Source organism: Urocitellus parryii, chromosome 7 (genome assembly GCF_045843805.1).
Source record: "Urocitellus parryii isolate mUroPar1 chromosome 7, mUroPar1.hap1, whole genome shotgun sequence".
Lineage (NCBI taxonomy): Eukaryota > Metazoa > Chordata > Mammalia > Rodentia > Sciuridae > Urocitellus > Urocitellus parryii.
In genome coordinates, this window is record NC_135537.1 from 183,280,417 (window position 1) to 183,307,904 (window position 27,488).

At 63.0% G+C, this 27,488-nt stretch overlaps 1 protein-coding gene across 1 annotated transcript in view; it reads right to left on the reverse strand.

Annotated features, from left to right (window-relative positions):
* Ccdc57 (coiled-coil domain containing 57) overlaps positions 1-27,488 on the reverse strand; it is an 81,252-nt gene that overhangs the window by 16,591 nt on the left and 37,173 nt on the right. The window contains exons 16-18 of the mRNA XM_026410788.1: positions 23,577-23,698; positions 19,431-19,565; positions 16,651-16,861 (exon numbers count right to left, since the gene is read on the reverse strand). Of these exons, the coding sequence (XP_026266573.1) occupies positions 16,651-16,861; positions 19,431-19,565; positions 23,577-23,698 (468 nt within the window). The remainder of the gene's footprint in view (positions 1-16,650; positions 16,862-19,430; positions 19,566-23,576; positions 23,699-27,488) is intronic.

Here is a 27,488-nt window from a genome sequence, read left to right on the forward strand (position 1 = left end):
TCCACTGGACGCAGTGTGGGGGGTTCTGATCCAGCAGGCTCCACTGGGCGCAGTGTGGGGGGTTCTGATCCAGCAGGCTCCACTGGACGCAGTGTGGGGGGTTCTGATCCAGCAGGCTCCACTGGACGCAGTGTGGGGGGTTCTGATCCAGCAGGCTCCACCGGGCGCCCTGGGGGGTTCTAATCCAGCAGGCTCCACTGGCCCCAGTGAGGGGGGTTCTGATCCAGCAGGCTCCACTGAACGCAGTGTGGGGGGTTCTGATCCAGCAGGCTCCACTGGACGCAGTGTGGGGGGTTCTGATCCAGCAGGCTCCACTGGGCGCAGTGTGGGGGGTTCTGATCCAGCAGGCTCCACTGGACGCAGTGTGGGGGGTTCTGATCCAGCAGGCTCCACTGGGCACCCTGGGGGGTTCTGATCCAGCAGGCTCCACCGGGCGCCCTGGGGGGTTCTGATCCAGCAGGCTCCACCGGGCGCAGTGTGGGGGGTTCTGATCCAGCAGGCTCCACCGGGCGCCCTGCGGGGTTCTGATCCAGCAGGCTCCACTTGACGCAGTGTGGGGGTTCTGATCCAGCAGGCTCCACTGGACGCAGTGTGGGGGGTTCTGATCCAGCAGGCTGCACTGGGCGCAGTGTGGGGGGTTCTGATCCAGCAGGCTCCACTGGGCGCAGTGTGGGGGGGTTCTGATCCAGCAGGCTCCACTGGACGCAGTGTGGGGGGTTCTGATCCAGCAGGCTCCACCGGGCGCCCTGGGGGGTTGTGATCCAGCAGGCTCCACCGGGCGCCCTGGGGGGTTCTGATCCAGCAGGCTCCACTGGGCGCAGTGTGGGGGGGTTCTGATCCAGCAGGCTCCACCGGGCGCCCTGGGGGGTTCTGATCCAGCAGGCTCCACTGGACGCAGTGTGGGGGTTCTGATCCAGCAGGCTCCACTGGGCGCAGTGTGGGGGGGTTCTGATCCAGCAGGCTCCACCGGGCGCCGTGGGGGGTTGTGATCCAGCAGGCTCCACTGGACGCAGTGTGGGGGTTCTGATCCAGCAGGCTCCACTGGGCGCAGTGTGGGGGTTCTGATCCAGCAGGCTCCACCGGGCGCAGTGTGGGGGGTTCTGATCCAGCAGGCTCCACTGGGCGCAGTGTGGGAGTTCTGATCCAGCAGGCTCCACTGGGCGCAGTGTGGGGGTTCTGATCCAGCAGGCTCCACAGGGGGCAGTGTGGGGGTTCTGATCCAGCAGGCTCCACTGAACGCAGTGTGGGGGGTTCTGATCCAGCAGGCTCCACCGGGCGCCCTGGGGGGTTGTGATCCAGCAGGCTCCACTGGACGCAGTGTGGGGGTTCTGATCCAGCAGGCTCCACCGGGCGCCCTGGGGGGTTCTGATCCAGCAGGCTCCACTGGGCGCAGTGTGGGGGGGTTCTGATCCAGCAGGCTCCACCGGGCGCCCTGGGGGGTTCTGATCCAGCAGGCTCCACTGGACGCAGTGTGGGGGGTTCTGATCCAGCAGGCTGCACTGGACGCAGTGTGGGGGGTTCTGATCCAGCAGGCTCCACTGGACGCAGTGTGGGGGTTCTGATCCAGCAGGCTCCACTGGGCGCAGTGTGGGGGTTCTGATCCAGGAGGCTCCACCGGGCGCCCTGGGGGGTTCTGATCCAGCAGGCTCCACTGGACGCAGTGTGGGGGGGTTCTGATCCAGCAGGCTCCACCGGGCGCCCTGGGGGGTTCTGATCCAGCAGGCTCCACTGGACGCAGTGTGGGGGGTTCTGATCCAGCAGGCTCCACTGGACGCAGTGTGGGGGGTTCTGATCCAGCAGGATCCACCGGGCGCCCTGGGGGGTTCTGATCCAGCAGGCTCCACTGGGCGCAGTGTGGGGGGGTTCTGATCCAGCAGGCTCCACCAGGCGCCCTGGGGGGTTCTGATCCAGCAGGCTCCACTGGACGCAGTGTGGGGGGGTTCTGATCCAGCAGGCTCCACCGGGCGCCCTGGAGGGTTCTGATCCAGCAGGCTCCACTGGGCGCAGTGTGGGGGGGTTCTGATCCAGCAGGCTCCACCGGGCGCCCTGGGGGGTTCTGATCCAGCAGGCTCCACTGAACGCAGTGTGGGGGGTTCTGATCCAGCAGGCTCCACTGGGGGCAGTGTGGGGGTTCTGATCCAGCAGGCTCCACCGGGCGCCCTGGGGGGTTCTGATCCAGCAGGCTCCACTGAACGCAGTGTGGGGGGTTCTGATCCAGCAGGCTCCACTGGGCGCAGTGTGGGGGGTTCTGATCCAGCAGGCTCCACTGGACGCAGTGTGGGGGGTTCTGATCCAGCAGGCTCCACTGGGCACCCTGGGGGGTTCTGATCCAGCAGGCTCCACCGGGCGCCCTGGGGGGTTCTGATCCAGCAGGCTCCACTGAACGCAGTGTGGGGGGTTCTGATCCAGCAGGCTCCACCGGGCGCCCTGGGGGGTTCTGATCCAGCAGGCTCCACTTGACGCAGTGTGGGGGTTCTGATCCAGCAGGCTCCACTGGACGCAGTGTGGGGGGTTCTGATCCAGCAGGCTGCACTGGGCGCAGTGTGGGGGGTTCTGATCCAGCAGGCTCCACTGGGCGCAGTGTGGGGGGGTTCTGATCCAGCAGGCTCCACTGGACGCAGTGTGGGGGGTTCTGATCCAGCAGGCTCCACCGGGCGCCCTGGGGGGTTGTGATCCAGCAGGCTCCACTGGGCGCAGTGTGGGGGGGTTCTGATCCAGCAGGCTCCACCGGGCGCCCTGGGGGGTTGTGATCCAGCAGGCTCCACTGGACGCAGTGTGGGGGTTCTGATCCAGCAGGCTCCACTGGGCGCAGTGTGGGGGGGTTCTGATCCAGCAGGCTCCACCGGGCGCCCTGGGGGGTTGTGATCCAGCAGGCTCCACTGGACGCAGTGTGGGGGTTCTGATCCAGCAGGCTCCACTGGGCGCAGTGTGGGGGTTCTGATCCAGCAGGCTGCACTGGGCGCAGTGTGGGGGGTTCTGATCCAGCAGGTTCCACTGGGCGCAGTGTGGGGGTTCTGATCCAGCAGGCTCCACTGGGCGCAGTGTGGGGGTTCTGATCCAGCAGGCTCCACTGGGGGCAGTGTGGGGGTTCTGATCCAGCAGGCTCCACCGGGCGCAGTGTGGGGGGTTCTGATCCAGCAGGCTCCACCGGGCGCAGTGTGGGGGGTTCTGATCCAGCAGGCTCCACTGGGCGCAGTGTGGGGGTTCTGATCCAGCAGGCTCCACTGGGGGCAGTGTGGGGGTTCTGATCCAGCAGGCTCCACTGAACGCAGTGTGGGGGGTTCTGATCCAGCAGGCTCCACCGGGCGCCCTGGGGGGTTGTGATCCAGCAGGCTCCACTGGACGCAGTGTGGGGGTTCTGATCCAGCAGGCTCCACAGGACGCAGTGTGGGGGGTTCTGATCCAGCAGGCTCCACCGGGCGCCCTGGGAGGTTCTGATCCAGCAGGCTCCACTGGACGCAGTGTGGGGGGTTCTGATCCAGCAGGCTCCACCGGGCGCCCTGCGGGGTTCTGATCCAGCAGGCTCCACTGGACGCAGTGTGGGGGGGTTCTGATCCAGCAGGCTCCACCGGGCGCCCTGGGGGGTTCTGATCCAGCAGGCTCCACTGGGCGCAGTGTGGGGGGGTTCTGATCCAGCAGGCTCCACCAGGCGCCCTGGGGGGTTCTGATCCAGCAGGCTCCACTGGGCGCAGTGTGGGGGGGTTCTGATCCAGCAGGCTCCACCGGGCGCCCTGGGGGGTTCTGATCCAGCAGGCTCCACTGAACGCAGTGTGGGGGGTTCTGATCCAGCAGGCTCCACTGGGGGCAGTGTGGGGGTTCTGATCCAGCAGGCTCCACCGGGCGCCCTGGGGGGTTCTGATCCAGCAGGCTCCACTGAACGCAGTGTGGGGGGTTCTGATCCAGCAGGCTCCACTGGGCGCAGTGTGGGGGGTTCTGATCCAGCAGGCTCCACTGGACGCAGTGTGGGGGGTTCTGATCCAGCAGGCTCCACTGGGCACCCTGGGGGGTTCTGATCCAGCAGGCTCCACCGGGCGCCCTGGGGGGTTCTGATCCAGCAGGCTCCACTGAACGCAGTGTGGGGGGTTCTGATCCAGCAGGCTCCACCGGGCGCCCTGGGGGGTTCTGATCCAGCAGGCTCCACTTGACGCAGTGTGGGGGTTCTGATCCAGCAGGCTCCACTGGACGCAGTGTGGGGGGTTCTGATCCAGCAGGCTGCACTGGGCGCAGTGTGGGGGGTTCTGATCCAGCAGGCTCCACTGGGCGCAGTGTGGGGGGGTTCTGATCCAGCAGGCTCCACTGGACGCAGTGTGGGGGGTTCTGATCCAGCAGGCTCCACCGGGCGCCCTGGGGGGTTGTGATCCAGCAGGCTCCACTGGGCGCAGTGTGGGGGGGTTCTGATCCAGCAGGCTCCACCGGGCGCCCTGGGGGGTTGTGATCCAGCAGGCTCCACTGGACGCAGTGTGGGGGTTCTGATCCAGCAGGCTCCACTGGGCGCAGTGTGGGGGGGTTCTGATCCAGCAGGCTCCACCGGGCGCCCTGGGGGGTTGTGATCCAGCAGGCTCCACTGGACGCAGTGTGGGGGTTCTGATCCAGCAGGCTCCACTGGGCGCAGTGTGGGGGTTCTGATCCAGCAGGCTGCACTGGGCGCAGTGTGGGGGGTTCTGATCCAGCAGGTTCCACTGGGCGCAGTGTGGGGGTTCTGATCCAGCAGGCTCCACTGGGCGCAGTGTGGGGGTTCTGATCCAGCAGGCTCCACTGGGGGCAGTGTGGGGGTTCTGATCCAGCAGGCTCCACCGGGCGCAGTGTGGGGGGTTCTGATCCAGCAGGCTCCACCGGGCGCAGTGTGGGGGGTTCTGATCCAGCAGGCTCCACTGGGCGCAGTGTGGGGGTTCTGATCCAGCAGGCTCCACTGGGGGCAGTGTGGGGGTTCTGATCCAGCAGGCTCCACTGAACGCAGTGTGGGGGGTTCTGATCCAGCAGGCTCCACCGGGCGCCCTGGGGGGTTGTGATCCAGCAGGCTCCACTGGACGCAGTGTGGGGGTTCTGATCCAGCAGGCTCCACAGGACGCAGTGTGGGGGGTTCTGATCCAGCAGGCTCCACCGGGCGCCCTGGGAGGTTCTGATCCAGCAGGCTCCACTGGACGCAGTGTGGGGGGTTCTGATCCAGCAGGCTCCACCGGGCGCCCTGCGGGGTTCTGATCCAGCAGGCTCCACTGGACGCAGTGTGGGGGGGTTCTGATCCAGCAGGCTCCACCGGGCGCCCTGGGGGGTTCTGATCCAGCAGGCTCCACTGGGCGCAGTGTGGGGGGGTTCTGATCCAGCAGGCTCCACCAGGCGCCCTGGGGGGTTCTGATCCAGCAGGCTCCACTGGACGCAGTGTGGGGGGTTCTGATCCAGCAGGCTGCACTGGACGCAGTGTGGGGGGTTCTGATCCAGCAGGCTCCACTGGACGCAGTGTGGGGGTTCTGATCCAGGAGGCTCCACTGGGCGCAGTGTGGGGGTTCTGATCCAGGAGGCTCCACCGGGCGCCCTGGGGGGTTCTGATCCAGCAGGCTCCACTGGACGCAGTGTGGGGGGGTTCTGATCCAGCAGGCTCCACCGGGCGCCCTGGGGGGTTCTGATCCAGCAGGCTCCACAGGACGCAGTGTGGGGGGTTCTGATCCAGCAGGCTCCACTGGACGCAGTGTGGGGGGTTCTGATCCAGCAGGATCCACCGGGCGCCCTGGGGGGTTCTGATCCAGCAGGCTCCACTGGGCGCAGTGTGGGGGGGTTCTGATCCAGCAGGCTCCACCGGGCGCCCTGGGGGGTTCTGATCCAGCAGGCTCCACTGGACGCAGTGTGGGGGGGTTCTGATCCAGCAGGCTCCACTGGGCGCCCTGGGGGGTTCTGATCCAGCAGGCTCCACTGAACGCAGTGTGGGGGGTTCTGATCCAGCAGGCTCCACTGGGGGCAGTGTGGGGGTTCTGATCCAGCAGGCTCCACTGGATGCAGTGTGGGGGGTTCTGATCCAGCAGGCTCCACTGGACGCAGTGTGGGGGGGTTCTGATCCAGCAGGCTCCACTGGGCACAGTATGGGGGGGTTCTGATCCAGCCGGCTCCACTGGGCGCAGTTCGGGGGATTCTGATCCAGCAGGCTCCACTGGGCGCAGTGTGGGGGTTCTGATCCAGCAGGCTCCACCACGCGCCCTGGGGGGTTCTGATCCAGCAGGCTGCACTGGGCGCAGTGTGGGGGGTTCTGATCCAGCAGGCTCCACTGGCCCCAGTGAAGGGGGTTCTGATCCAGCAGGCTCCACTGGGCGCAGTGTGGGGGTTCTGATCCAGCAGGCTCCACCAGGCGCCCTGGGTGGTTCTGATCCAGCAGGCTCCACTGGACGCAGTGTGGGGGGTTCTGATCCAGCAGGCTCCACTGGGCGCAGTGTGGGGGGTTCTGATCCAGCAGGCTCCACCGGGCGCAGTGTGGGGGTTCTGATCCAGCAGGCTCCACCAGGCGCCCTGGGGGGTTCTGATCCAGCAGGCTCCACCGGGCGCCCTGGGGGGTTCTGATCCAGCAGGCTCCACTGGACGCAGTGTGGGGGGGTTCTGATCCAGCAGGCTCCACCGGGCGCCCTGGGGGGTTCTGATCCAGCAGGCTCCACCGGGCGCAGTGTGGGGGGGTTCTGATCCAGCAGGCTCCACTGGACGCAGTGTGGGGGTTCTGATCCAGCAGGCTCCACTGGACGCATGTGGGGGTTCTGATCCAGCAGGCTCCACCGGACGGAGTGTGGGGGTTCTGATCCAGCAGGCTGCACTGGGCGCAGTGTGGGGGTTCTGATCCAGCAGGCTCCACTGGGCGCAGTGTGGGGGTTCTGATCCAGCAGGCTGCACTGGGCGCAGTGTGGGGGGTTCTGATCCAGCAGGTTCCACTGGGCGCAGTGTGGGGGTTCTGATCCAGCAGGCTCCACTGGGCGCAGTGTGGGGGTTCTGATCCAGCAGGCTCCACTGGGGGCAGTGTGGGGGTTCTGATCCAGCAGGCTCCACCGGGCGCAGTGTGGGGGGTTCTGATCCAGCAGGCTCCACCGGGCGCAGTGTGGGGGGTTCTGATCCAGCAGGCTCCACTGGGCGCAGTGTGGGGGTTCTGATCCAGCAGGCTCCACTGGGGGCAGTGTGGGGGTTCTGATCCAGCAGGCTCCACTGAACGCAGTGTGGGGGGTTCTGATCCAGCAGGCTCCACCGGGCGCCCTGGGGGGTTGTGATCCAGCAGGCTCCACTGGACGCAGTGTGGGGGTTCTGATCCAGCAGGCTCCACAGGACGCAGTGTGGGGGGTTCTGATCCAGCAGGCTCCACCGGGCGCCCTGGGAGGTTCTGATCCAGCAGGCTCCACTGGACGCAGTGTGGGGGGTTCTGATCCAGCAGGCTCCACCGGGCGCCCTGCGGGGTTCTGATCCAGCAGGCTCCACTGGACGCAGTGTGGGGGGGTTCTGATCCAGCAGGCTCCACCGGGCGCCCTGGGGGGTTCTGATCCAGCAGGCTCCACTGGGCGCAGTGTGGGGGGGTTCTGATCCAGCAGGCTCCACCAGGCGCCCTGGGGGGTTCTGATCCAGCAGGCTCCACTGGACGCAGTGTGGGGGGTTCTGATCCAGCAGGCTGCACTGGACGCAGTGTGGGGGGTTCTGATCCAGCAGGCTCCACTGGACGCAGTGTGGGGGTTCTGATCCAGGAGGCTCCACTGGGCGCAGTGTGGGGGTTCTGATCCAGGAGGCTCCACCGGGCGCCCTGGGGGGTTCTGATCCAGCAGGCTCCACTGGACGCAGTGTGGGGGGGTTCTGATCCAGCAGGCTCCACCGGGCGCCCTGGGGGGTTCTGATCCAGCAGGCTCCACAGGACGCAGTGTGGGGGGTTCTGATCCAGCAGGCTCCACTGGACGCAGTGTGGGGGGTTCTGATCCAGCAGGATCCACCGGGCGCCCTGGGGGGTTCTGATCCAGCAGGCTCCACTGGGCGCAGTGTGGGGGGGTTCTGATCCAGCAGGCTCCACCGGGCGCCCTGGGGGGTTCTGATCCAGCAGGCTCCACTGGACGCAGTGTGGGGGGGTTCTGATCCAGCAGGCTCCACTGGGCGCCCTGGGGGGTTCTGATCCAGCAGGCTCCACTGAACGCAGTGTGGGGGGTTCTGATCCAGCAGGCTCCACTGGGGGCAGTGTGGGGGTTCTGATCCAGCAGGCTCCACTGGATGCAGTGTGGGGGGTTCTGATCCAGCAGGCTCCACTGGACGCAGTGTGGGGGGGTTCTGATCCAGCAGGCTCCACTGGGCACAGTATGGGGGGGTTCTGATCCAGCCGGCTCCACTGGGCGCAGTTCGGGGGATTCTGATCCAGCAGGCTCCACTGGGCGCAGTGTGGGGGTTCTGATCCAGCAGGCTCCACCACGCGCCCTGGGGGGTTCTGATCCAGCAGGCTGCACTGGGCGCAGTGTGGGGGGTTCTGATCCAGCAGGCTCCACTGGCCCCAGTGAAGGGGGTTCTGATCCAGCAGGCTCCACTGGGCGCAGTGTGGGGGTTCTGATCCAGCAGGCTCCACCAGGCGCCCTGGGTGGTTCTGATCCAGCAGGCTCCACTGGACGCAGTGTGGGGGGTTCTGATCCAGCAGGCTCCACTGGGCGCAGTGTGGGGGGTTCTGATCCAGCAGGCTCCACCGGGCGCAGTGTGGGGGTTCTGATCCAGCAGGCTCCACCAGGCGCCCTGGGGGGTTCTGATCCAGCAGGCTCCACCGGGCGCCCTGGGGGGTTCTGATCCAGCAGGCTCCACTGGACGCAGTGTGGGGGGGTTCTGATCCAGCAGGCTCCACCGGGCGCCCTGGGGGGTTCTGATCCAGCAGGCTCCACCGGGCGCAGTGTGGGGGGGTTCTGATCCAGCAGGCTCCACTGGACGCAGTGTGGGGGTTCTGATCCAGCAGGCTCCACTGGACGCATGTGGGGGTTCTGATCCAGCAGGCTCCACCGGACGGAGTGTGGGGGTTCTGATCCAGCAGGCTGCACTGGGCGCAGTGTGGGGGGTTCTGATCCAGCAGGCTCCACTGGGCGCAGTGTGGGGGTTCTGATCCAGCAGGCTCCACTGGGCGCAGTGTGGGGTTCTGATCCAGCAGGCTCCACTGGACGCAGTGTGGGGGGTTCTGATCCAGCAGGCTCCACTGGGCGCCCTGTGGGGGTTCTGATCCAGCAGGCTCCACTGGATGCAGTGTGGGGGGTTCTGATCCAGCAGGCTCCACCAGGCGCCCTGGGGGGTTCTGATCCAGCAGGCTCCACTGGACACAGTGTGGGGGGTTCTGATCCAGCAGGCTCCACTGGGCGCAGTGTGGGGGTTCTGATCCAGCAGGCTCCACTGGACGCAGTGTGGGGGGTTCTGATCCAGCAGGCTCCACTGGGCGCCCTGTGGGGGTTCTGATCCAGCAGGCTCCACTGGATGCAGTGTGGGGGGTTCTGATCCAGCAGGCTCCACCAGGCGCCCTGGGGGGTTCTGATCCAGCAGGCTCCACTGGACACAGTGTGGGGGGTTCTGATCCAGCAGGCTGCACTGGGCGCAGTGTGGGGGGTTCTGATCCAGCAGGCTCCACTGGGCGCAGTGTGGGGGTTCTGATCCAGCAGGCTCCACTGGGGGCAGTGTGGGGGTTCTGATCCAGCAGGCTCCACTGGACGCAGTGTGGGGGGTTCTGATCCAGCAGGTTCCACTGGACGCAGTGTGGGGGGTTCTGATCCAGCAGGCTCCACTGGACGCAGTGGGGGGGGGTTCTGATCCAGCAGGCTCCACTGGACGCAGTGTGGGGGGTTCTGATCCAGCAGGCTCCACTGGACGCAGTGTAGGGGTGTTCTGATCCAGCGGCCTCCACTGGGTGCAGTGTGGGGGTTCTGATCCAGCATTGGGATGGGTTTCTGTTCTTTTCAACTTCTCCACTTTCTTTTCTTTCTTCCTTCATTTGTGGTCCTAGGATCTAACCTGGGGTCACTCTGTCACTGAGGTCCATTCTCAGCCTTTTTATTTTAATTTTTTCGGAGACGGGGCCTCACCAGGCTGGGGTCACAGTGTGTGGGCACCCACACTTGTGGGGGATGTGAGGAATCTGGAGCTTGCTGATTACCTCTTCTCATGCATTTTATTGCTACAGAAGTTGAAAATCCACCTGCTCAGCTCCAAGAGAAATTGTTGGTATTTTGATTAAAACTGTGGTTTGGGACTTGGGTTTATCACATCTGATACTTCATCTGGGAAGTGCCTGCTTTTCAAGGCTTGCATTTTTTAAACAATGCTGATTAGTCTCTAATCAGATTCACCTTTTTCTTTAGAATCTTTCTGGATCTCTAGTCTCAGATTCCCATTCTCCCCTTATCTCTGCACAGGTTGACTGGTTCTGGCAGAGAGGTCAGGGATTGGGACAAAACCTCTCAGATGTCCCCACCCACAGGGACATTCTTGGAGCAGATAGAAGGAAAACAAGATAACTAAGTAAAACCAGACCACTGTGCCGGAAGAAAGCTGGGCGGGGTGACTGGGGAGCATCTGGGAGGGGGGCAGCCCTGGGGGGTGGGCCAAGTGCTGCAGGTGTGGAGGTGTGCAGGAGGGAGCTGGGCTGCAGGGCAGGCAGCAGGGAGGTGGGCCAGTGCTGGGCCAGCGGCTGCACACCCCCAGATGCTCCTCGGAGACTCATGGAGGCTGCTGCGAGAAGGAAGGTGAGAGAACACGCCTGGGGTGTTGGCCTGGGGTGGACCCCGAGGGTGGGAAGGGCTGGGAGACCCCACGGTGCTGTCCCTGGGGGGGGGGAGCCGAGTGCAGGTCTGGGTGCTCCTGACCCCAGGGGAGCAGGCTGGGAGGGCGGTTCTGGGGACATCATGCTGCCCAGGGACCGGGTTTCCTCTGCTGTGCTCATAGCCTCAGAGGCTGGCGAGCAGCAAACTGCAAGTGTCACACAGTCGTGGGCAGCTGACAGCAGCAACCAAGGGAGATGGCAGTGACAACAGTGGCAGCCACATTTAATGACACGAACTGAAGAAGTGCCAGGTTGGTGACATGCCTGTGACCCCAGGGACTTGGAAAGCCAAGGCAGGAGGGCTCAAAGTTTGAACCATTTAGGAAGACATCTCAAAAATTAAAAAATAAAGAAATAAAAGAGCCGGGTTGCAACTCAGTGCAGAGCACCCTGCGTCCGACCAGCGCCCAGCACTACGCCCAGCACTAGGCAGACACACACCAAGCCTAAGCGGGACACAGGCCCTGAAGGCTCCTCCCAGGCTCACGCAGCTCCAAGGGCCTTGCCCTGAGGGCTGCTCCCCCACGTGCTCTGACCCAGGGCTCTCCCACCTCCTGCAGTACCCACCTGTCAGCTCCAGGCCCAGCATCCAGGGCTCTAGTTGCCCATCTGCCACTGCTTCTGCTGCTGCCCACAGGACACTAGCCTCTCCTCTGCTGCCCAGTCAATGCCAGCTGCACACAGCAGGCTCCCCACCACCAGCTTCCACCCGGGCTCACCGCTCCCTTAGCACTGCCTCCCGCCAAGCTTCCTGAATACGCTGTCCTCCCCGCCACGGTCTGCTCCAGTCACTCATCCAGGGATGATGGGGTGACAAGCTCACTGACATCACCCTTCCACTGCCAGTGCCCTTCACCTGGAGAAGGCAGGAGCCACTTCCTGGCTCTGAGGGCTTCATCGGGAAGCCCCCGCACTACATCGAGCGTAGGCAACACACTCGGGGTTCGCTGTTGGGGGAGGGGGTTGAACCTCAGTTACACCCCCGTCCTTTTTGGAGACAGGGTCTCAAGTTGCTCAAGCCAGCCTCTAACTTGTGCTCCTCCTGCCTCGGCTTCCCGAGTCCCTGGGGTCACAGGTGTGCACCACCATGCCTGGGTGTGAGCCAGGGCTGGCTGGCACCGCGCGCCTATGTATTTACCCCGCCTGAGCGGCTGCTGTGCCCAGTGGCCAGGGAGGCTAGGTGGCTGCCAAGTCCAAGGCCTCTCTCTTTGGCCTCCACAGAAGTGTGCTGGCCTCTGCTCTGAGAGGCCTCTCAGTGAGGGATGACAGGTGGCCCAGGGCTGCAGCCTGCCCCTCTGGAAGCCCGTCAGTGGACGTCTCACTGCGCTGCCCTCCTTCTCTGCACTGACGAGAAGCCAGTGACCAGTCCAGCCTCACCGTGACATCGACTCTCTCGAACAGCTCTTTTCTTTGTTTGGGTGGCGGCGGGGATACCAGGGGTTGAACTCAGGGGCACTTGACCCCTGAGCCACATCCCCAGCCCTATTTTGTGTTTTATTTAGAGGTCTCACAGAGTTGCTTAGACCTTCGCCATTACTGAGGCTGGCTTTGAACTCACGATCCTCCTGCCTCAGCCTCCTGAGCTGCTGGGATCACAGGCATGTGCCACCGCGCCCAGCTTCTTGTACAGCTCTGGGAACCACTGTATTACCCTTGGTGGCATGAGCTCTGTCACACCTTTTTCACCCGTGGGTTATACTTTTTGGTGTTGGGGACTGAACCCATGACCTCATGCAGGCAGGCAGGTGATCTTCCCCTGAGCTATATCCCAGCCCTTTTTATGTACTTCCTGTTGAGGCAGAGTCTGGCTCAGTTGCCTGGGCTGGCCTTGAACTTGGGCTCTTCCTGCCTTTGCCTCCCTCCCGAGGAGCTGGGATCACAGGTGTGGCCCCCACGCCCAGCCTGGGTTTCTTCTCCTTCTTCTTCTTCTTTTTTTTTAATTTATGGATTTTTAAATAGAGGACAGCAGAATGTGTCAGGGTTCCAGTCACACCTGGAGAGCCCGCTTTCCATGTCTCTGGTTGTACATGAAGCACACTCACCCCGATCCGTGTCTTCGTCCGGGTACCCCGATCACGATGTCCCTCACACTCCATGTCACTTCTGGGTTTCTTCTCAGGAGCTCTCTTGGGCTTGGGCCTTGCAGGCCTCCCGGATTAAGGAGGCTTCTGGTGAATGACATTTCTAGGACGCCCTGGGCCAGTGCCCTCCCTTCCTCTGCTGTGGCCCTGGAGGTTGAACCCGAGCCTGGGCACGCTGAGCACCGCCCACCTGAGCTGCCCCTCGGCCTGCCTGGGCTTTCCTCGTGGCTCCTCCTGCCTGGTCCTCCCAGGCCGCTGGGCTGTGCCGGTCACAGTGTTGCTGCCCCACCCCGCGGAGCACTCCTGGGCTCTGCGTGGGAATGGCTGGCGTTAGCTGCTGCCTAGTTCAGAGTCGCTCTGACCTCTAGGGCCCCGGTGGTGTGGGCTGTGCAAGGACTGACCTGGGTGGCCATGTTGCAGACACAGCTGCTCGAGTGGACGGGAGGGAGGCTGGCCCTGAGGGCTGGCGGTTCTCCGAGCTCCAGCTTCTCGGGGGGGCACTCACCCTTCAGCACCCACCCTGCAGGGCCTGGCTTCCCTCACCTGCTTCCTGGACTCTGGGAGGCAGTGACACCAGATTTCCACTTCACTGGTTTGACCCAGGTGGTGGGTGGCAGCCAGCTTCAGCCCTCTCTTCACGTGAGCCCCTGGCCGGGGCCAGGCTGCCTTCTGGCTCCTGGCATCCCCTCCCGGTGAGCTGGTCCAGTGGCCGCCAGGCTCAGGACTTAGGCCAACAGGGCCAGCGGGTACCTCTACCTAAGTGCACTCAGATGTCAAGCCACAGGCCTCAAAAGGTTTCCCAAATAGAACAACCTCTGTTCCTGGAAGAAAAACCTACCCAAGAAGTCATTATGGGAGATTTAGAAAGTAAAAATGGATAAGTAACAAGGAGGTCGATCATGTTTGCTCTCTCTATTTATTGACACCTGTTATCCCAGAGACCTAGGGGCTGAGGCAGGAGGACCACAAGTTGGAGGCCAGCCTGGGCCACTTAGTGAGGCCCTGTTTCAGAATAAAAATAAAAAGCCCTGGGTGCAGCTCAGTGGTACAGCACCCCGGGTTCAGTCCTCAGCACCAGGGGAAATTCCATTTAATTTGAAAAGCAAACATGAATTGAAAGTCAGGGCCACAGGGAGTGAGCTGTGTGGGGCAGGGGCCACATGGCCCCGCAGCCAGGGCCTCTTTGGCCCCATCTGTCAGAACACATTGTTGATTTAAAGAAGCCAGTGCAAAGCTAGCGTTCCTCCTGCTCCTCCTCTAGGTCACTCCCAGCAAGATCACAGCAAACAGAAAGTGCCCTTCACTAAAGCTAAGAGCAGGGCCAGCACAGTGGCCACGCCGGTCACCCCTCGACTCTGGAGGCCAAGGCAGGAGGAGCCCAAGACTAGGCCAGCCTGGGCCCCCCAGACAACAACAATGAATCAATTAAAGGGCTGGGTTGTAGCTGTGGTGGAGCAGAGGGGCCCAGGCCCCCAGTCACACACACACACACACACCTAAATAAATAAATAAATAAACGAACAAGAAAGGAGGAGGAGGAGCAGGAGGAGGAAAGAAAAAAGGAGGAGCTGGTTCAGTGGCTCGGCCGGTAGTGTCAGCTGCTCGGGAGGCCGAGGGGAAGGATGCTTGAGCCCAGGAGCTGGAGGCTGTGGGCAGCACGGGGAGCCCCTGCCTCCACAGGAAGCAGCAAACCCAGCAGACCTTCACCAAGAACCCCAGGAAGCCCTCTGTGCAGAGCTGGGACCTGCAGAGCAGCGCGGTCAGTGCTGGGAGAGGAGAGGGGCCTGGAGCAGGACTCGGCGGCGGTGGAGCTGGGACAGGGACAGCACGGTACAGCAGGAAGAGACGCCGCCCCCCGGGAGCACCAGGAGGGCTGCCACTCTGCTGAGGCCACTGGGCCAGCAGACCAGGCCACGGGGCGCCTCCAGCCTGGAGCGCAGCCGCTGACCCCACCTCCCCGGAACCTGCCAACTCACGGGCTGGCCCTCCTGACCTGCCCAGCAGTGCCCCGTGGCCCAGCAGGCCCACCTCGTGGAGACAGCAGCCTTCCTGGCCCCCGCCTGCGGAACCCAGCCTGCCCAGCCTGCCGACACTCCATCTCACTGAACACAGCGTGGTCCCATCCCGGGACGCACGTAGAGCCAGAGACCTTTAAGCTAAAGAGCCCAAATATAATGAATCCTCAGAAAACGAGAATAGAGTGGGGGGCACGGGAACCTCGTGGGCTGGGCCTCAAGGCTGCACAGAGAAGGAATGGGAGCAACCAGCAGGATGCTGAGGAAGAAACACCAGGGAAGACCCGACTGGCCCTGACACCACTGCACACAGGTGGGCGGACGGCAGACCGCAGAGGGCCCGGGAGGAGCTCTCCACGCAGGAGCAGCCTGGTGCAGCACCACCTGGCAACACAGCCCGGCAAGTGTGCGGGCGGGCGTGGACGCACACTAAAGCAGTGGAACCAGAGCTGCCCTAGAAGATACGGACAATAAGGTGGGAGTGGCCTACGTGGGCCCCCCAAAGCTAGAAAGGATCATATCCAAGGACATTGGCTACATAAAAGTGAGAGATAGGTGCATAACAAAAGCACCACAGAAAGGGCTGGGGCCCGGCTCCGTGGTGGTGGAAAGCACCGGGTTCCACCCTCAGCACCATAAAAATAAATACAGATATTGTGTCCATCTGCAACTAAAATATACCAAAAAAAAGCACCGTAAGAAAAGTGAAAAGCTGGGCATGGTGCCACTCCTGGAATCCCAGGGGCTCAGGAGGCTGAGGCAGGAGGATCCCAAGTTTAAGGCCTGCCTGGGCAACTTAGCAAGACTCCCACACTAAAAAAATAAAAAGGGCTGGGGATGTGGCTCAGTGGTGGAGCACTGCTAGGTTCAATCCCCAGGACCAAAAAAAAAAAAAAAAAGCCAATCACATGAAAAACTGGCTGTAGGTATTTATGACTTTTGTCTCAGAAATAGCCTAATTTCCAAGGAATTTCAACAGTCCAGCAAAGACGGATGCTGGGAAGACTGGTGACAGTGTGCAGGAAGCTGTCCTGGACGCCGACACCTGCCAGATGCAGTGCCTTTGGCTTGTGTGCCAGGGCTGAGCGGGCGGGCGGGCGAGGGCGCAGGCTGCGGCACAGCCCTAGCCTTGCCTTCGGGTTCTGTTTCCCACTGGGGTGGGACCAGAGGCCTTCTGCCTTTTTATCTGTCATTCTGAAACGGGGCTTTGCTGGAACGGCCGGCCTCCTGCCCCGCCCCCCAGGTGGCTGGGATGGCAGGTGGGTGATGTGCTCAGCTGTGAGCCAGAGGAGGTGTGTCCGTCTGGGCAGGGGCTCTCACGCCGGCCACACCCCACCCTGCGGCCCCCACAGGCCTTTCCTCCTTCCACCCCCTGCAGGAGCTGCCGCCTGCACTCCCAAGAGCAGGCCCTTCCCATGGGTTTTCCTGGAGACTCCTCCCTGCCCAGAGCTGTAGTGGGTGGGCGCCAGGAGTAGGGCGCGGGAGGGGCCTGGGACGTCCCCTGGCACCAGACGGAGCAGGTCTCCTCCAGAGAGCAGCCTGTGCACACTCGTCCGTCCCGGGTGGCACACCCGAGGGGCGCTGTGCTGGCAGGGGCTCCTGTCCCACAGGGTCCTGCTCTGCGGGGGACGGGGCACGGGCTGCAGGCAGGGCGAGGGGCTGTGGGTTTATGGAGCACCTGAACCGGAGCCAGGAGGCCAAGGTCCTCAAGGCAGCGCCGCTTGGCGTCCGCCTCAGGGAGTGGCGGGCACACGTCAGCCGGGGCAGGCCACTCTCCTACCTGGAGCTGAGTCGTCCTGCGAGGGGAGGCCTGAAGGGCTGGAGCCCAGGTCTAGCAACCTCCAGGTGTCCTGCAGGGAGCTGCTGGCCAGCGAGGACGACCCGCGGGTGAGGCAGCTGTTCTCCTCAGGGACCGGGGCCTGCAGGGGCTGCCTGGGCCTCTTCTCTTTCTGGGGTGGTCTGCAGGTCACCCAGGGGGCTTCGTGCGTCCTCTGTAGAAGTGAGGAAAGACACGGTTGTCTCGAAAGCCCCCTTTCCTGCCCTGCCCCCTCGGCCTAGTGGGTAGAGCAGCCGGGGCGCTGCGGCAGGGAGAGGCAGGGGGGAGGACAGTGGAGGAAGGGGACTGAGCGCTCTGGGACACCAGCACTGGCAGTCCTGAGGGCAGGGCTGCTCGACCACTCCCAGGTCAGAGACCCTTTAGAAGGGAGGAGGCGCCTGTCCAGCATACAGCGGAGCTGCCTGGGGTGCCAGTGTCCCCCCAGCCTCCACGCCCTCCTGGCCACTGGCTCCCCTTGTGGCTCACCCTGGGACCCAAGGGCACTTGCTCCCAGCACAAGCTCCAGGTGCAGTGAGTCCCAGCACCTGCTGCCCCCTCTGCCCGGCTCGCCCTCACCTGCTGCACCTGGGCCGCTGCGCCTGCCCTCACCTGCTGCACCTGGGCCACTGCGCCTGCCCCACCTGGGCCGCTGCGCCTGCCCTCACCTGCTGCACCTGGGCCGCTGCGCCTGCCCCACCTGCTGCACCTGGGCCGCTGCGCCTGCCCCACCTGCTGCACCTGGGCCGCTGCGCCTGCCCTCACCTGCTGCACCTGGGCCGCTGCGCCTTCCCCACCTGCTGCACCTGGGCCGCTGCGCCTGCCCCACCTGCTGCACCTGGGCCGCTGCGCCTGCCCCACCTGCTGCACCTGGGCCGCTGCGCCTGCCCCACCTGCTGCACCTGGGCCGCTGCGCCTGCCCTCACCTGCTGCACCTGGGCCGCTGCGCCTGCCCTCACCTCCTGCACCTGGGCCGCTGCGCCTGCCCTCACCTGCTGCACCTGGGCCGCTGCGCCTGCCCTCACCTCCTGCACCTGGGCCGCTGCGCCTGCCCTCACCTGCTGCACCTGGGCCGCTGCGCCTGCCCTCACCTGCTGCACCTGGGCCGCTGCGCCTGCCCTCACCTGCTGCACCTGGGCCGCTGCGCCTGCCCTCACCTGCTGCACCTGGGCCGCTGCGCCTGCCCCACCTGGGCCGCTGCGCCTGCCCTCACCTGCTGCACCTGGGCCGCTGCGCCCGCCCTCACCTGCTGCACCTGGGCCGCTGCGCCTGCCCCACCTGCTGCACCTGGGCCGCTGCGCCTGCCCTCACCTGCTGCACCTGGGCCGCTGCGCCTGCCCTCACCTGCTGCACCTGGGCCGCTGCGCCTTCCCCACCTGCTGCACCTGGGCCGCTGCGCCTGCCCCACCTGCTGCACCTGGGCCGCTGCGCCTGCCCTCACCTGCTGCACCTGGGCCGCTAAGCCTTCCCCACCTGCTGCACCTGGGCCGCTGCGCCTGCCCTCACCTGCTGCACCTGGGCCGCTGCGCCTGCCCTCACCTGCCGCACCTGGGCCGCTGCGCCTGCCCCACCTGCCGCACCTGGGCCGCTGCGCCTGCCCTCACCTGCTGCACCTGGGCCGCTGCGCCTTCCCCACCTGCCCCACCTGGGCCGCTGCGCCTGCCCTCACCTGCTGCACCTGGGCCGCTGCGCCTGCCCTCACCTGCTGCACCTGGGCCGCTGCGCCTTCCCCACCTGCTGCACCTGGGCCGCTGCGCCTGCCCCACCTGCTGCACCTGGGCCGCTGCGCCTGCCCTCACCTGCCGCACCTGGGCCGCTGCGCCTGCCCTCACCTGCTGCACCTGGGCCGCTGCGCCTGCCCTCACCTGCTGCACCTGGGCCGCTGCGCCTGCCCTCACCTGCTGCACCTGGGCCGCTGCGCCTGCCCCACCTGCCCCACCTGGGCCGCTGCGCCTGCCCTCACCTGCTGCACCTGGGCCGCTGCGCCTGCCCTCACCTGCTGCACCTGGGCCGCTGCGCCTTCCCCACCTGCTGCACCTGGGCCGCTGCGCCTGCCCCACCTGCTGCACCTGGGCCGCTGCGCCTGCCCTCACCTGCTGCACCTGGGCCGCTGCGCCTGCCCTCACCTGCTGCACCTGGGCCGCTGCGCCTTCCCCACCTGCTGCACCTGGGCCGCTGCGCCTGCCCTCACCTGCTGCACCTGGGCCGCTGCGCCTGCCCTCACCTGCTGCACCTGGGCCGCTGCGCCTGCCCCACCTGCTGCACCTGGGCCGCTGCGCCTGCCCTCACCTGCTGCACCTGGGCCGCTGCGCCTTCCCCACCTGCTGCACCTGGGCCGCTGCGCCTGCCCTCACCTGCTGCACCTGGGCCGCTGCGCCTGCCCTCACCTGCTGCACCTGGGCCGCTGCGCCTGCCCCACCTGCTGCACCTGGGCCGCTGCGCCTGCCCTCACCTGCTGCACCTGGGCCGCTGCGCCTGCCCTCACCTGCTGCACCTGGGCCGCTGCGCCTTCCCCACCTGCTGCACCTGGGCCGCTGCGCCTTCCCTCACCTGCTGCACCTGGGCCGCTGCGCCTGCCCTCACCTGCTGCACCTGGGCCGCTGCGCCTGCCCTCACCTGCTGCACCTGGGCCGCTGCGCCTGCCCCACCTGCTGCACCTGGGCCGCTGCGCCTGCCCTCACCTGCTGCACCTGGGCCGCTGCGCCTGCCCTCACCTGCTGCACCTGGGCCGCTGCGCCTGCCCTCACCTGCTGCACCTGGGCTGCTGCGCCCGCCCTCCAGCCTTGAAGGCCCTGGCTCCTGCAGACGGGGTGTGCCGAGCCGAGCTGGCTGTTGCCCACGCATTCAGAAAGACGCTCTTTCTTGGTGTGCTGAGGGTCCTCCTGTGGCAATGTGATAAGAAGGGCTCAGGTGATGTCCACAAGCTGTCCAACGGCACTGACGACACTCGTCCCCAGAACTCTGGCACTATGGGCTCACTTCATTTGGTGACCCGAGGCATGGCCAGGGTGGGGAGGCTTACTCCACCGGCCAGGACAAGGCAGGCTTCCTGCAGTCCAGCTATGTGCCTGCCTATCTTCTGGGGAGGGGGCAGCAAGCACTGGGCCCCTGGACACCCAGCAGAAGCCCACAGGGTTCTGGCCTGGAGAGGACAAGTGGGACCCCGAAGGTGCTGGCCTTGGCCTGGGGTGGAACTCGGCCTGCGATGGACATGAGCAGGCCCGGGACCTGTGGGTGTGTCGCCAACCAGGCCACCCTGCCCACTCCTGTCCAAGGGCTTGATCACACCCTGCCTCTGGGGAAGGGCGCAGAAAAGCAGGCAGAAGGAGGACCAGGAAGGACAGCCCCAGAGGCATGGAGGGAAATGCCCAAGAAGCCAGAGAGAAGCCCCACGGCAGACGCAGCTGCATGGAGAGGAAGGCGTGGGTGGCCAGGGGGCCAGGACCCCCATTCTCTCCTGGGCACAGCGGCAGGACACCAGCACATGCAACACATGTGCGGGAGGTCTGTGGCCTGGCTTGGCCATGTCCACCTGCCCATCACTTAATGCACAGTTCCCTGGGTCCCAGTGGCCACCAGCTTCCTGTCAGGCTTCTTCCCAGGGCAAGCTCCTGGGTGAGCCTGCACCGTCCCTCCGTCCAGAACCCTGCCCTCGGCCGAAGCTCAGGTGGCCCCTGGACTGGGCTGTGTGTGTGGCCTTGGGCTGTGGAGGCACCTCAGAGGGACCACGCCTGACCCTCCTCCCCCCGGCTGCACGTCCCACAGCCCACCTGTCTCTGCCCTCCAGCCCCCCGGCCCCCGCAGTGGGCTCTCAGCTCCCCAGGCAGAGCCTGACTCCCTCCTGGCTGGGACAAACTCAGAGTGGCGTCACCTCAGGGCAGAGTTGACTTCCTCCTGGCTGGGACAAACTCAGTGGCGTCACCTCAGGGCAGAACAGCCTGTCCCTCTCTAGGGGCTCTTTTTGGTGTTTGTGGGGCTGGGGATGGGACCAGGGCCTTGTGCCTGTGAGGCAAGCGCCCGGCCTGAGCTGGTCCCCAGCCCCAAGCTCTCTCATTCTGAACCATCAGAAGAGGCCGATGTGCTGAGGGAGCATGCATTCACAGCACACCCAGCCGCGTGGGTCCGCATCAAGACTGGGTGAAACCCTGAGTTTTTGTCTCTCTCTCTCTCTCTCTTGCAGTAACTAGGATTGAATCTGGGCTGCTCTACCACTGAGCTGCACCCCAGCCCTTTCATTTTTATCTTGAGACAGGGCCTCACTCGGCTGCCCAGGCTGGGCTGGCACTTTTGCTCCTCTGCCTCCTGAGTTGCTGGGGTCGCAGGGAGGCCACGGTGCTCAGCCTCCGTGATACCCTTTAAAGAAGCCGATTATTAGCAGTTTAATTATTGAGCAATGCTGGGGACCAAACCCAGGCCTCACCAGGGCGGGCACGTGGGTACCACTGAGCTGTACCCCCGGTTTTGAGCAGTTTAAAACACACACGCATGCACACACCATGCCAAGGTGCAGCCATCGAGTGGAACTGCGGCTGCGTGGCAGCGCACACCAAGGCAGGAGAAGGCTGCCCAGGGCAGGAGCACATGGTCCATGCTCACCGTGACCAGCTGCAAGCCTCTGCCCAAGGTATGAGCCAGCAGTGCTGCCCTGCAGGCAGCGTCCACCAAATGGAATATCATCCAACACTAAAAGGCCACGAGCTGTCACCACGGACAGACAGACAGACCCCTCAGCTGCACACGGCTAAGCCTCAGAAGCTGGTGAGGAGGCTGCAGCTCGTGCGGCTCCAGCTCCCTGGGTAGGAGGGCAGAACCAGGGAGACGCGAGGGTCAGCATGGCCAGGGGAGGGAGGGAGGGCGCTGCAGAGGCGGACACCTCCTGACCCACCTGCCCAAACCTACAGAAGACTGCGTTCCAGTGTGGGCTCCTCCAGACAGCACACACCAAGCCCCACACAAGCACCACACCAAGCACCACACCAGCACCACACAAGCACCACACCAGCACCACACCAAGCACCACACCAAGCACCACACCAGCACTACACAAGCACCACACCAGCACTACACAAGCACCACACCAAGCACCACAGCAGCACCATACCGAGAACTACACCAAGCACCACAGCAGCACCATACCGAGAACTACACCAAGCTTACACCAAGCACCACACCAGCACCACACCAAGCACCACACCAAGCACCACACCAGCACCACACCAAGCACCACACCAGCACCACACCAAGCACCACACCAAGCACCACACCAAGCACCACACCAGCACCACACCAAGAACCACACCAAGCACCACACCAAGCACCACACCAAGCACCACACCAAGCACCACACCAAGCACCACACCAGCACCACACCAAGCACCACACCAGCACCACACCAAGCACCACACCAAGCACCACACCAAGCACCACACCAGCACCACACCAAGCACCACACCAGCACCACACCAAGCACCACACCAGCACCACACCAAGCACCACACCAAACACCACACCAAGCATCACACCAGCACCACACCAAGAACCACAGCAAGCTCACACCAAACACCACACCAAGCACCACACCAAGCACCACACAAGCACCACACCAAGCAAGACCCACAACTGGAAAGGGGGCTATAGGAACTTGGCACTTTTCACCCAATTTTTCCATAAAACTAAAACTGCTCTGAGAAATAGTCTATTAATTCTTTTAAACATTTAATATTCAAATAATAATATTGAAAAGAGCAGAAAATACAGATGTTGTCCTGTTGACCTTCAAAGTCACCCACATGCAACAAACTGAAGGGTCTCCCTGTGCTTTGGGGGTGTGAGCCGGCCCAGTAGCTCTAGACTGTCACTTGGCCCTGTCCTAGGAAGATGGACATGAGTCAGGGGCAGTGGCACACACCTGTGACCCCAGGGACTCGGGAGCTGAGGCAGGAGGGTGGCAAGCTCAAGTCCGACCTGGGCAACTTAGCAAGACCCGACCTCAAAATAAAGCACAGCAAGGACTGGGGGTGCAGACCACCGTGGAGCGCCCCCTGGGTGCAGTTCATGGTACTGCGAAGAGGGGAAATAAAAAGGAGGGTGGTTCTTTACAGGGCACCCTGATGGTTAACAAAATAAAACGCGGAAAAAATGGTGGCTGTCTGCCTTCACTCCAATAGAAACAAACCTTCCAAGTTGAAAAACAGTTAAATAAACCACTAGACTGTGAGTTGACTAGATTGAAAAACGTTTTCAAGTTATTTAAGGATTTTTTTTTTTCTAAGCTGGGGCTTGAACCCAGGGTGCTTTTCCACTGAGCCACACCCCAGTCTTTCCTACTTTTTGTTTGGAGACAGGGCCTTGCTAAATGGCCCAGGCTGGTCTTGAACTTTTGATTTTCCTGCCTAAGACTCCAGAGTCACTGGAGTCACAGGTATGCCCCACAGTGTCTGGTTTATCTGAGGATTTTTTTAAAAAAGGAAATTAAAAGACAAATGACAAATTTGGAAAGAGTTGTGACAGACAAGCAACAATTGCCTTAATATATAAAGAAGTCTTACAAACCAACAAGAATAAACACACCAGTAGAAAAATTCAAACATGCATAAATAACTCAGAAGAAATATAAAGGCCAATAAATGTTAGAGACATTGAATGCCCTAAAAACGTAAGAACATTTCACAGCTCTACAGACATACATATTTTTAAACTTATATTGACAAGGATTTAAAAAAATAACACCCAGGTGGGCAAAATCATAATAAAGCATATACGAAAAAACAGTGATTTAAAGAACCACCGACAGCACCTCGACGTGCCTTTGGCAGCCGTGGGTGCCTGCTGGGAACAGAGGCCTCTCCTGTCCCCCTTAGTCCTCCGGCAGGCAGCAGGACTGGAAGAGTTACCTGAAAGGTGGCGTGGGTCTTCACCTGTCCCAGAGGTGGGCTGTGGTCCCAAAGCGCCTCGGGCGCCCTTCCCTGGTCCTGGGCCTGGGGGGTGGGAGGCCGGGGAGGACAGGGTGGTCTCCCTGGAAACGAGACCAGGAAAGGGTCTGTGCTCTGTGCTTCAGTCACTCCTGGATGGCTTCCTGCTGAACACAAACACTCAAGGACAGCACGTTCCTCTTCAAAGCCAAGTCACCTCTACACCAGAGAACCTGGGCCGGGGCCAGTGTGACTGTCACACACAGCCCCCGCGGGCTCCCTGCACCACAGAGCTCCCTCCGGGCAGCAGAGCCGACTGGGCCTGTTAACGGCACCGAAGGCAGACCTGCTCTGCAGCACGCAGGGAGACCCGAGTGGCCGCTGCGCACCTGTGGGCCCAGCCGCGTGGGTGGCTGAGGCAGGAGGACCGTGGAGCCCCCAGTTGGGGGCCAGTCTGGGCAACACTGCACAACTCTGTCAAAAAAAAAAAAAAAAAAGAAGCAGCAGCAGCAGCAAAAGTGTGAACTATGTGCTTAAAAACGACAGCTGTGGAAGTGCTTGAGCATCCCACCTGCCTGCACCCTGGCACAACGTGGACATCTTTCCATGAACTGATATCTCCGAGAGGTTTCTTTAAGCTGACATACTGCATAATCACTATGGAAATGACATTTCTAGAGCCAGGAATCAATTCAGGACTCCAAGAAGTTCTTGTTCTTATTTTCACTGCGGGGGGAGAACTATGATCACGGCTATTTATCATGCTGGAAACTAAAGCAGAGGGATTCTTTAAAGAGCTTTTACAGTACTGGGGACTCGACTCAGGGGTGCTGGATCCCTGAATTAAGTTGCTAAGCCTGGCCTTGAGCTCGAGATCCTCCTCTTCAGCTTTGCTGGGGTTTCCAGGTAGGCGCACACTGTGCCCAGGCTTTTTACCTATCTTGACTGGGCAAAAATCACACTTTCGATGCTACCTAGTTCTCGTGAGGCTGTGGTCAGAGGCGTTTTCATTCGCTGCCGTAAGCATCTCTAGACACCTGCAGGGGACGGCACCTGTGGGCCAAGGAGAAGAGCTCGCGGATGCGTGGCCTGTCTGTCGGCTGCACCTGAGAGGGAGGCTGTGCACATGGCCGTGGAGGTGTGTGAGCAGGCACGCACACACACCTGGGTGCCCGGGCCAGGGCACGTGCGTGAGTGTGAACAGAGTCAAAGGACAGAGGTGCCGAGCCTTTTCACAAAAGTGTGAACTCACTCTAATTAGCGATTTTTGATTTTCTGTGTACTTTTCAGCACTGTTTAAAAAAATCAATGGTTTTCTGGCACTGGGGATTAAACCCAGGGTGCTCTACCACAAGGCCAGATCCCAGCCTTTTTATTTGTGTTTATTTTTGTATGTGGTGCTGAGGCTTGAACCCGGTGCCTGCTCTCCCACTGAGCCCTGACCCCAGCCCTCTTTACTTTGAGACAGGGTCATGCTGAATTGCCCAGGCTGGGCTTGAACTTGTGATCCTGCTGCTTCGGCCTCCCGAAGTGGACCATCATACCCAGCACGGTTTTACATCTTTACAATGAGAAATCATCCTTTTTTTGATGAGAAAATCAAAGTCTTTTTGGCCTGACAGGGTGCACTGGGCAGGCGTGAGCCCCACAGAGCGGGCGAGGCTCTCGGGTTGAAGGCGCACTGTGGCCAGTGGGCAGACTGGTGGGGCCGCTCCAAGGCAGGGGCTGCAGGTCACACGTGGGGACCACCGGGAGGTGGCTGGGGTGCCGGCGGACAGCTGCCGACAGCAGGCGAGCTCGGCTGCGGGCAGGACAGGTCTCATTCTGAAACTGTGAACCATGACCAGGAATCTGTCACAGCTGGTCACTCCACTCCACTTAATGACTGTGGCCCCACGGTGGCGGTGGCCTAGGAACCAGTGGAGATGCAGAGACCAGCCTGGCCCAGCCCTGCTGCCAGGACCAGGCGCTCGGCTGGGGGGCAGGAGGGCAGGGGGTGAGCAGAGTCCCACGTCCTCTGTTCTCTGCCCACTGTCTCCCTCCAAACCCAAGAACTGGCCGCTCCTGCCCAGCCCTCCCGTGGCTCCTGTGGGCCCACGGACCCTGACGGCCATCCCCGTTCTGACACACAGGCCTGCCTGGCCAGAGACACGCTGCCTGGAGGCAGCAGTGAGGAGGAGGAGCTGTGGGGAGGAGGAGCAGGCCCAGCAAAAGCCTCAGCCCACAGTGGGGCGGTGCCTGGTGGGAAGGGGCCTTGCAGGGCCTGCAGGCCCTGGGGGAGGGGTTCCTGAGGCACACAGCCCCTCCCTCTCCCCAGGCAGCAGCACTGGGAGGGAGCTCTGTGCCCACCCCAGACTCAGGTCTCTAAGCAGTGTTCCAGAAGAACCAGACGGGGTCGGAGCCCTAAAGTGCCCTCTGGAAAGGCCTCCACCGCGTCGCGTCATGTCGCGTCCCCACCGTCACCCTTCTCCCGGTGGTGCTGGGGATGGCCAGGCCTCGTGTGCTGGGTGAGTGCCGACCTGTGCTCCAGGCCGCCTCGGCTTTCTCCTCTGAGAGGCCAGGGGACGGGCGGGCGGGGCCCAGGGACTCCTGGCACCTCCCAGCCCCCCCCCCCCCCCCCCCTGGGCTCCTTGAGGTCAGGTGTGGGAGTGTCCCCAGTTGCCTCTTCCTTAGAGACACTCAGATGAAATGGCCCCTGGCCCAGGGCCCTCGCAGCACATGCTGAAGTGAATTCCGGCTCATTAAACAAGAGAAGAGGAACAGGGAGAGGCTCACAGGTGACGAGGGAGCACGGCCCAGAAGGAAGGGAAGGAGCACAGGCTGTGGGTGGGGGTGGTCTTCCAGTGGAGTGAGTACGGCCAAGCTGAACCCCCACAGAAGAAAACAACAAAGCCACACGCGGGCACGGTCCAGAGGCAGAGGCCAGCAGCCCGCGGAGGAGGCGCAGAGGTGCGCACTGCCCTGGGCTCTGCAGCGGGAGCAGACCGTGGCTCCCCTCGGCCCTGCATGCAGACTCTGGCTCCACGCAGGGACTGCACCCTGGGATGTGGGCAGGCGGGTGGGCGGAGGGAGAGCAGAACAGGTACTTGCTCAAACACAGGCTGTGCGGCTCAGCGGGCTGTAGGAAGCCACGGGAGCAGGAAGACAGATTCACTGGAAGGGATGGTCAACCAGGACACTGTGGCCAAGCTGGCAGAGGCTGGTGCAGAGGCCAAGGCAGGGGCCTCACACCTGATGGGGGAGGGCCGTCTCATTTTACAAGAGGACAGCCCAGAATGGAAAGAGGCGAGGGAGCGCTAACTGCTAAACCCACTGCTGGCAACGGTAAGGGACAGGAGGAGCCAGGGTGCGTCCACCCGGCAAGCCCAGCCCTCAGGAGGCAAGTCTGAGGCCAGGCCAGGAAACTTACAAAATCCTCTCTCAAGATAAAATGGAAAGAGGCTGGGCCAAAGAGAAGCCACTTCCCTGTGAACTGCAGAAAGTGCCCGAGGGGAAGGCGTTGGTGTGGGGGAGGGCCTCCTGCCCACACTGTCCCCAGCCTATTCCCTGCACTCCTAGGTGCCCCGAGGGGGCAGCGAGGGTGGACCATGGTCAGTGTCCACCAGTCCGCATCTCCCGACACCTGCCGCTAAGGTCTGTTTACTGCTCCTCTTTCAGGGGCTGGTTCTCAGGACAAAGCCACTTCGATAATGACTTTCAAATACCCCAGAGGGGCAGGCTGACCTGGTCTCAGAACAGTGGGGCTGACCACAGGTGAGACCCCAGTGTGCTCTGGTGTGGAAGTGTGGACACCTCTGCTCCACTCAGACCTCCTCCAGGAGCCCACGCTCCCGGGAGCTCTGCGGCCCTGCGCCCGGGGCTGTTTCTCCTCCTCCCCCTCTGCCAGGTGTCTTC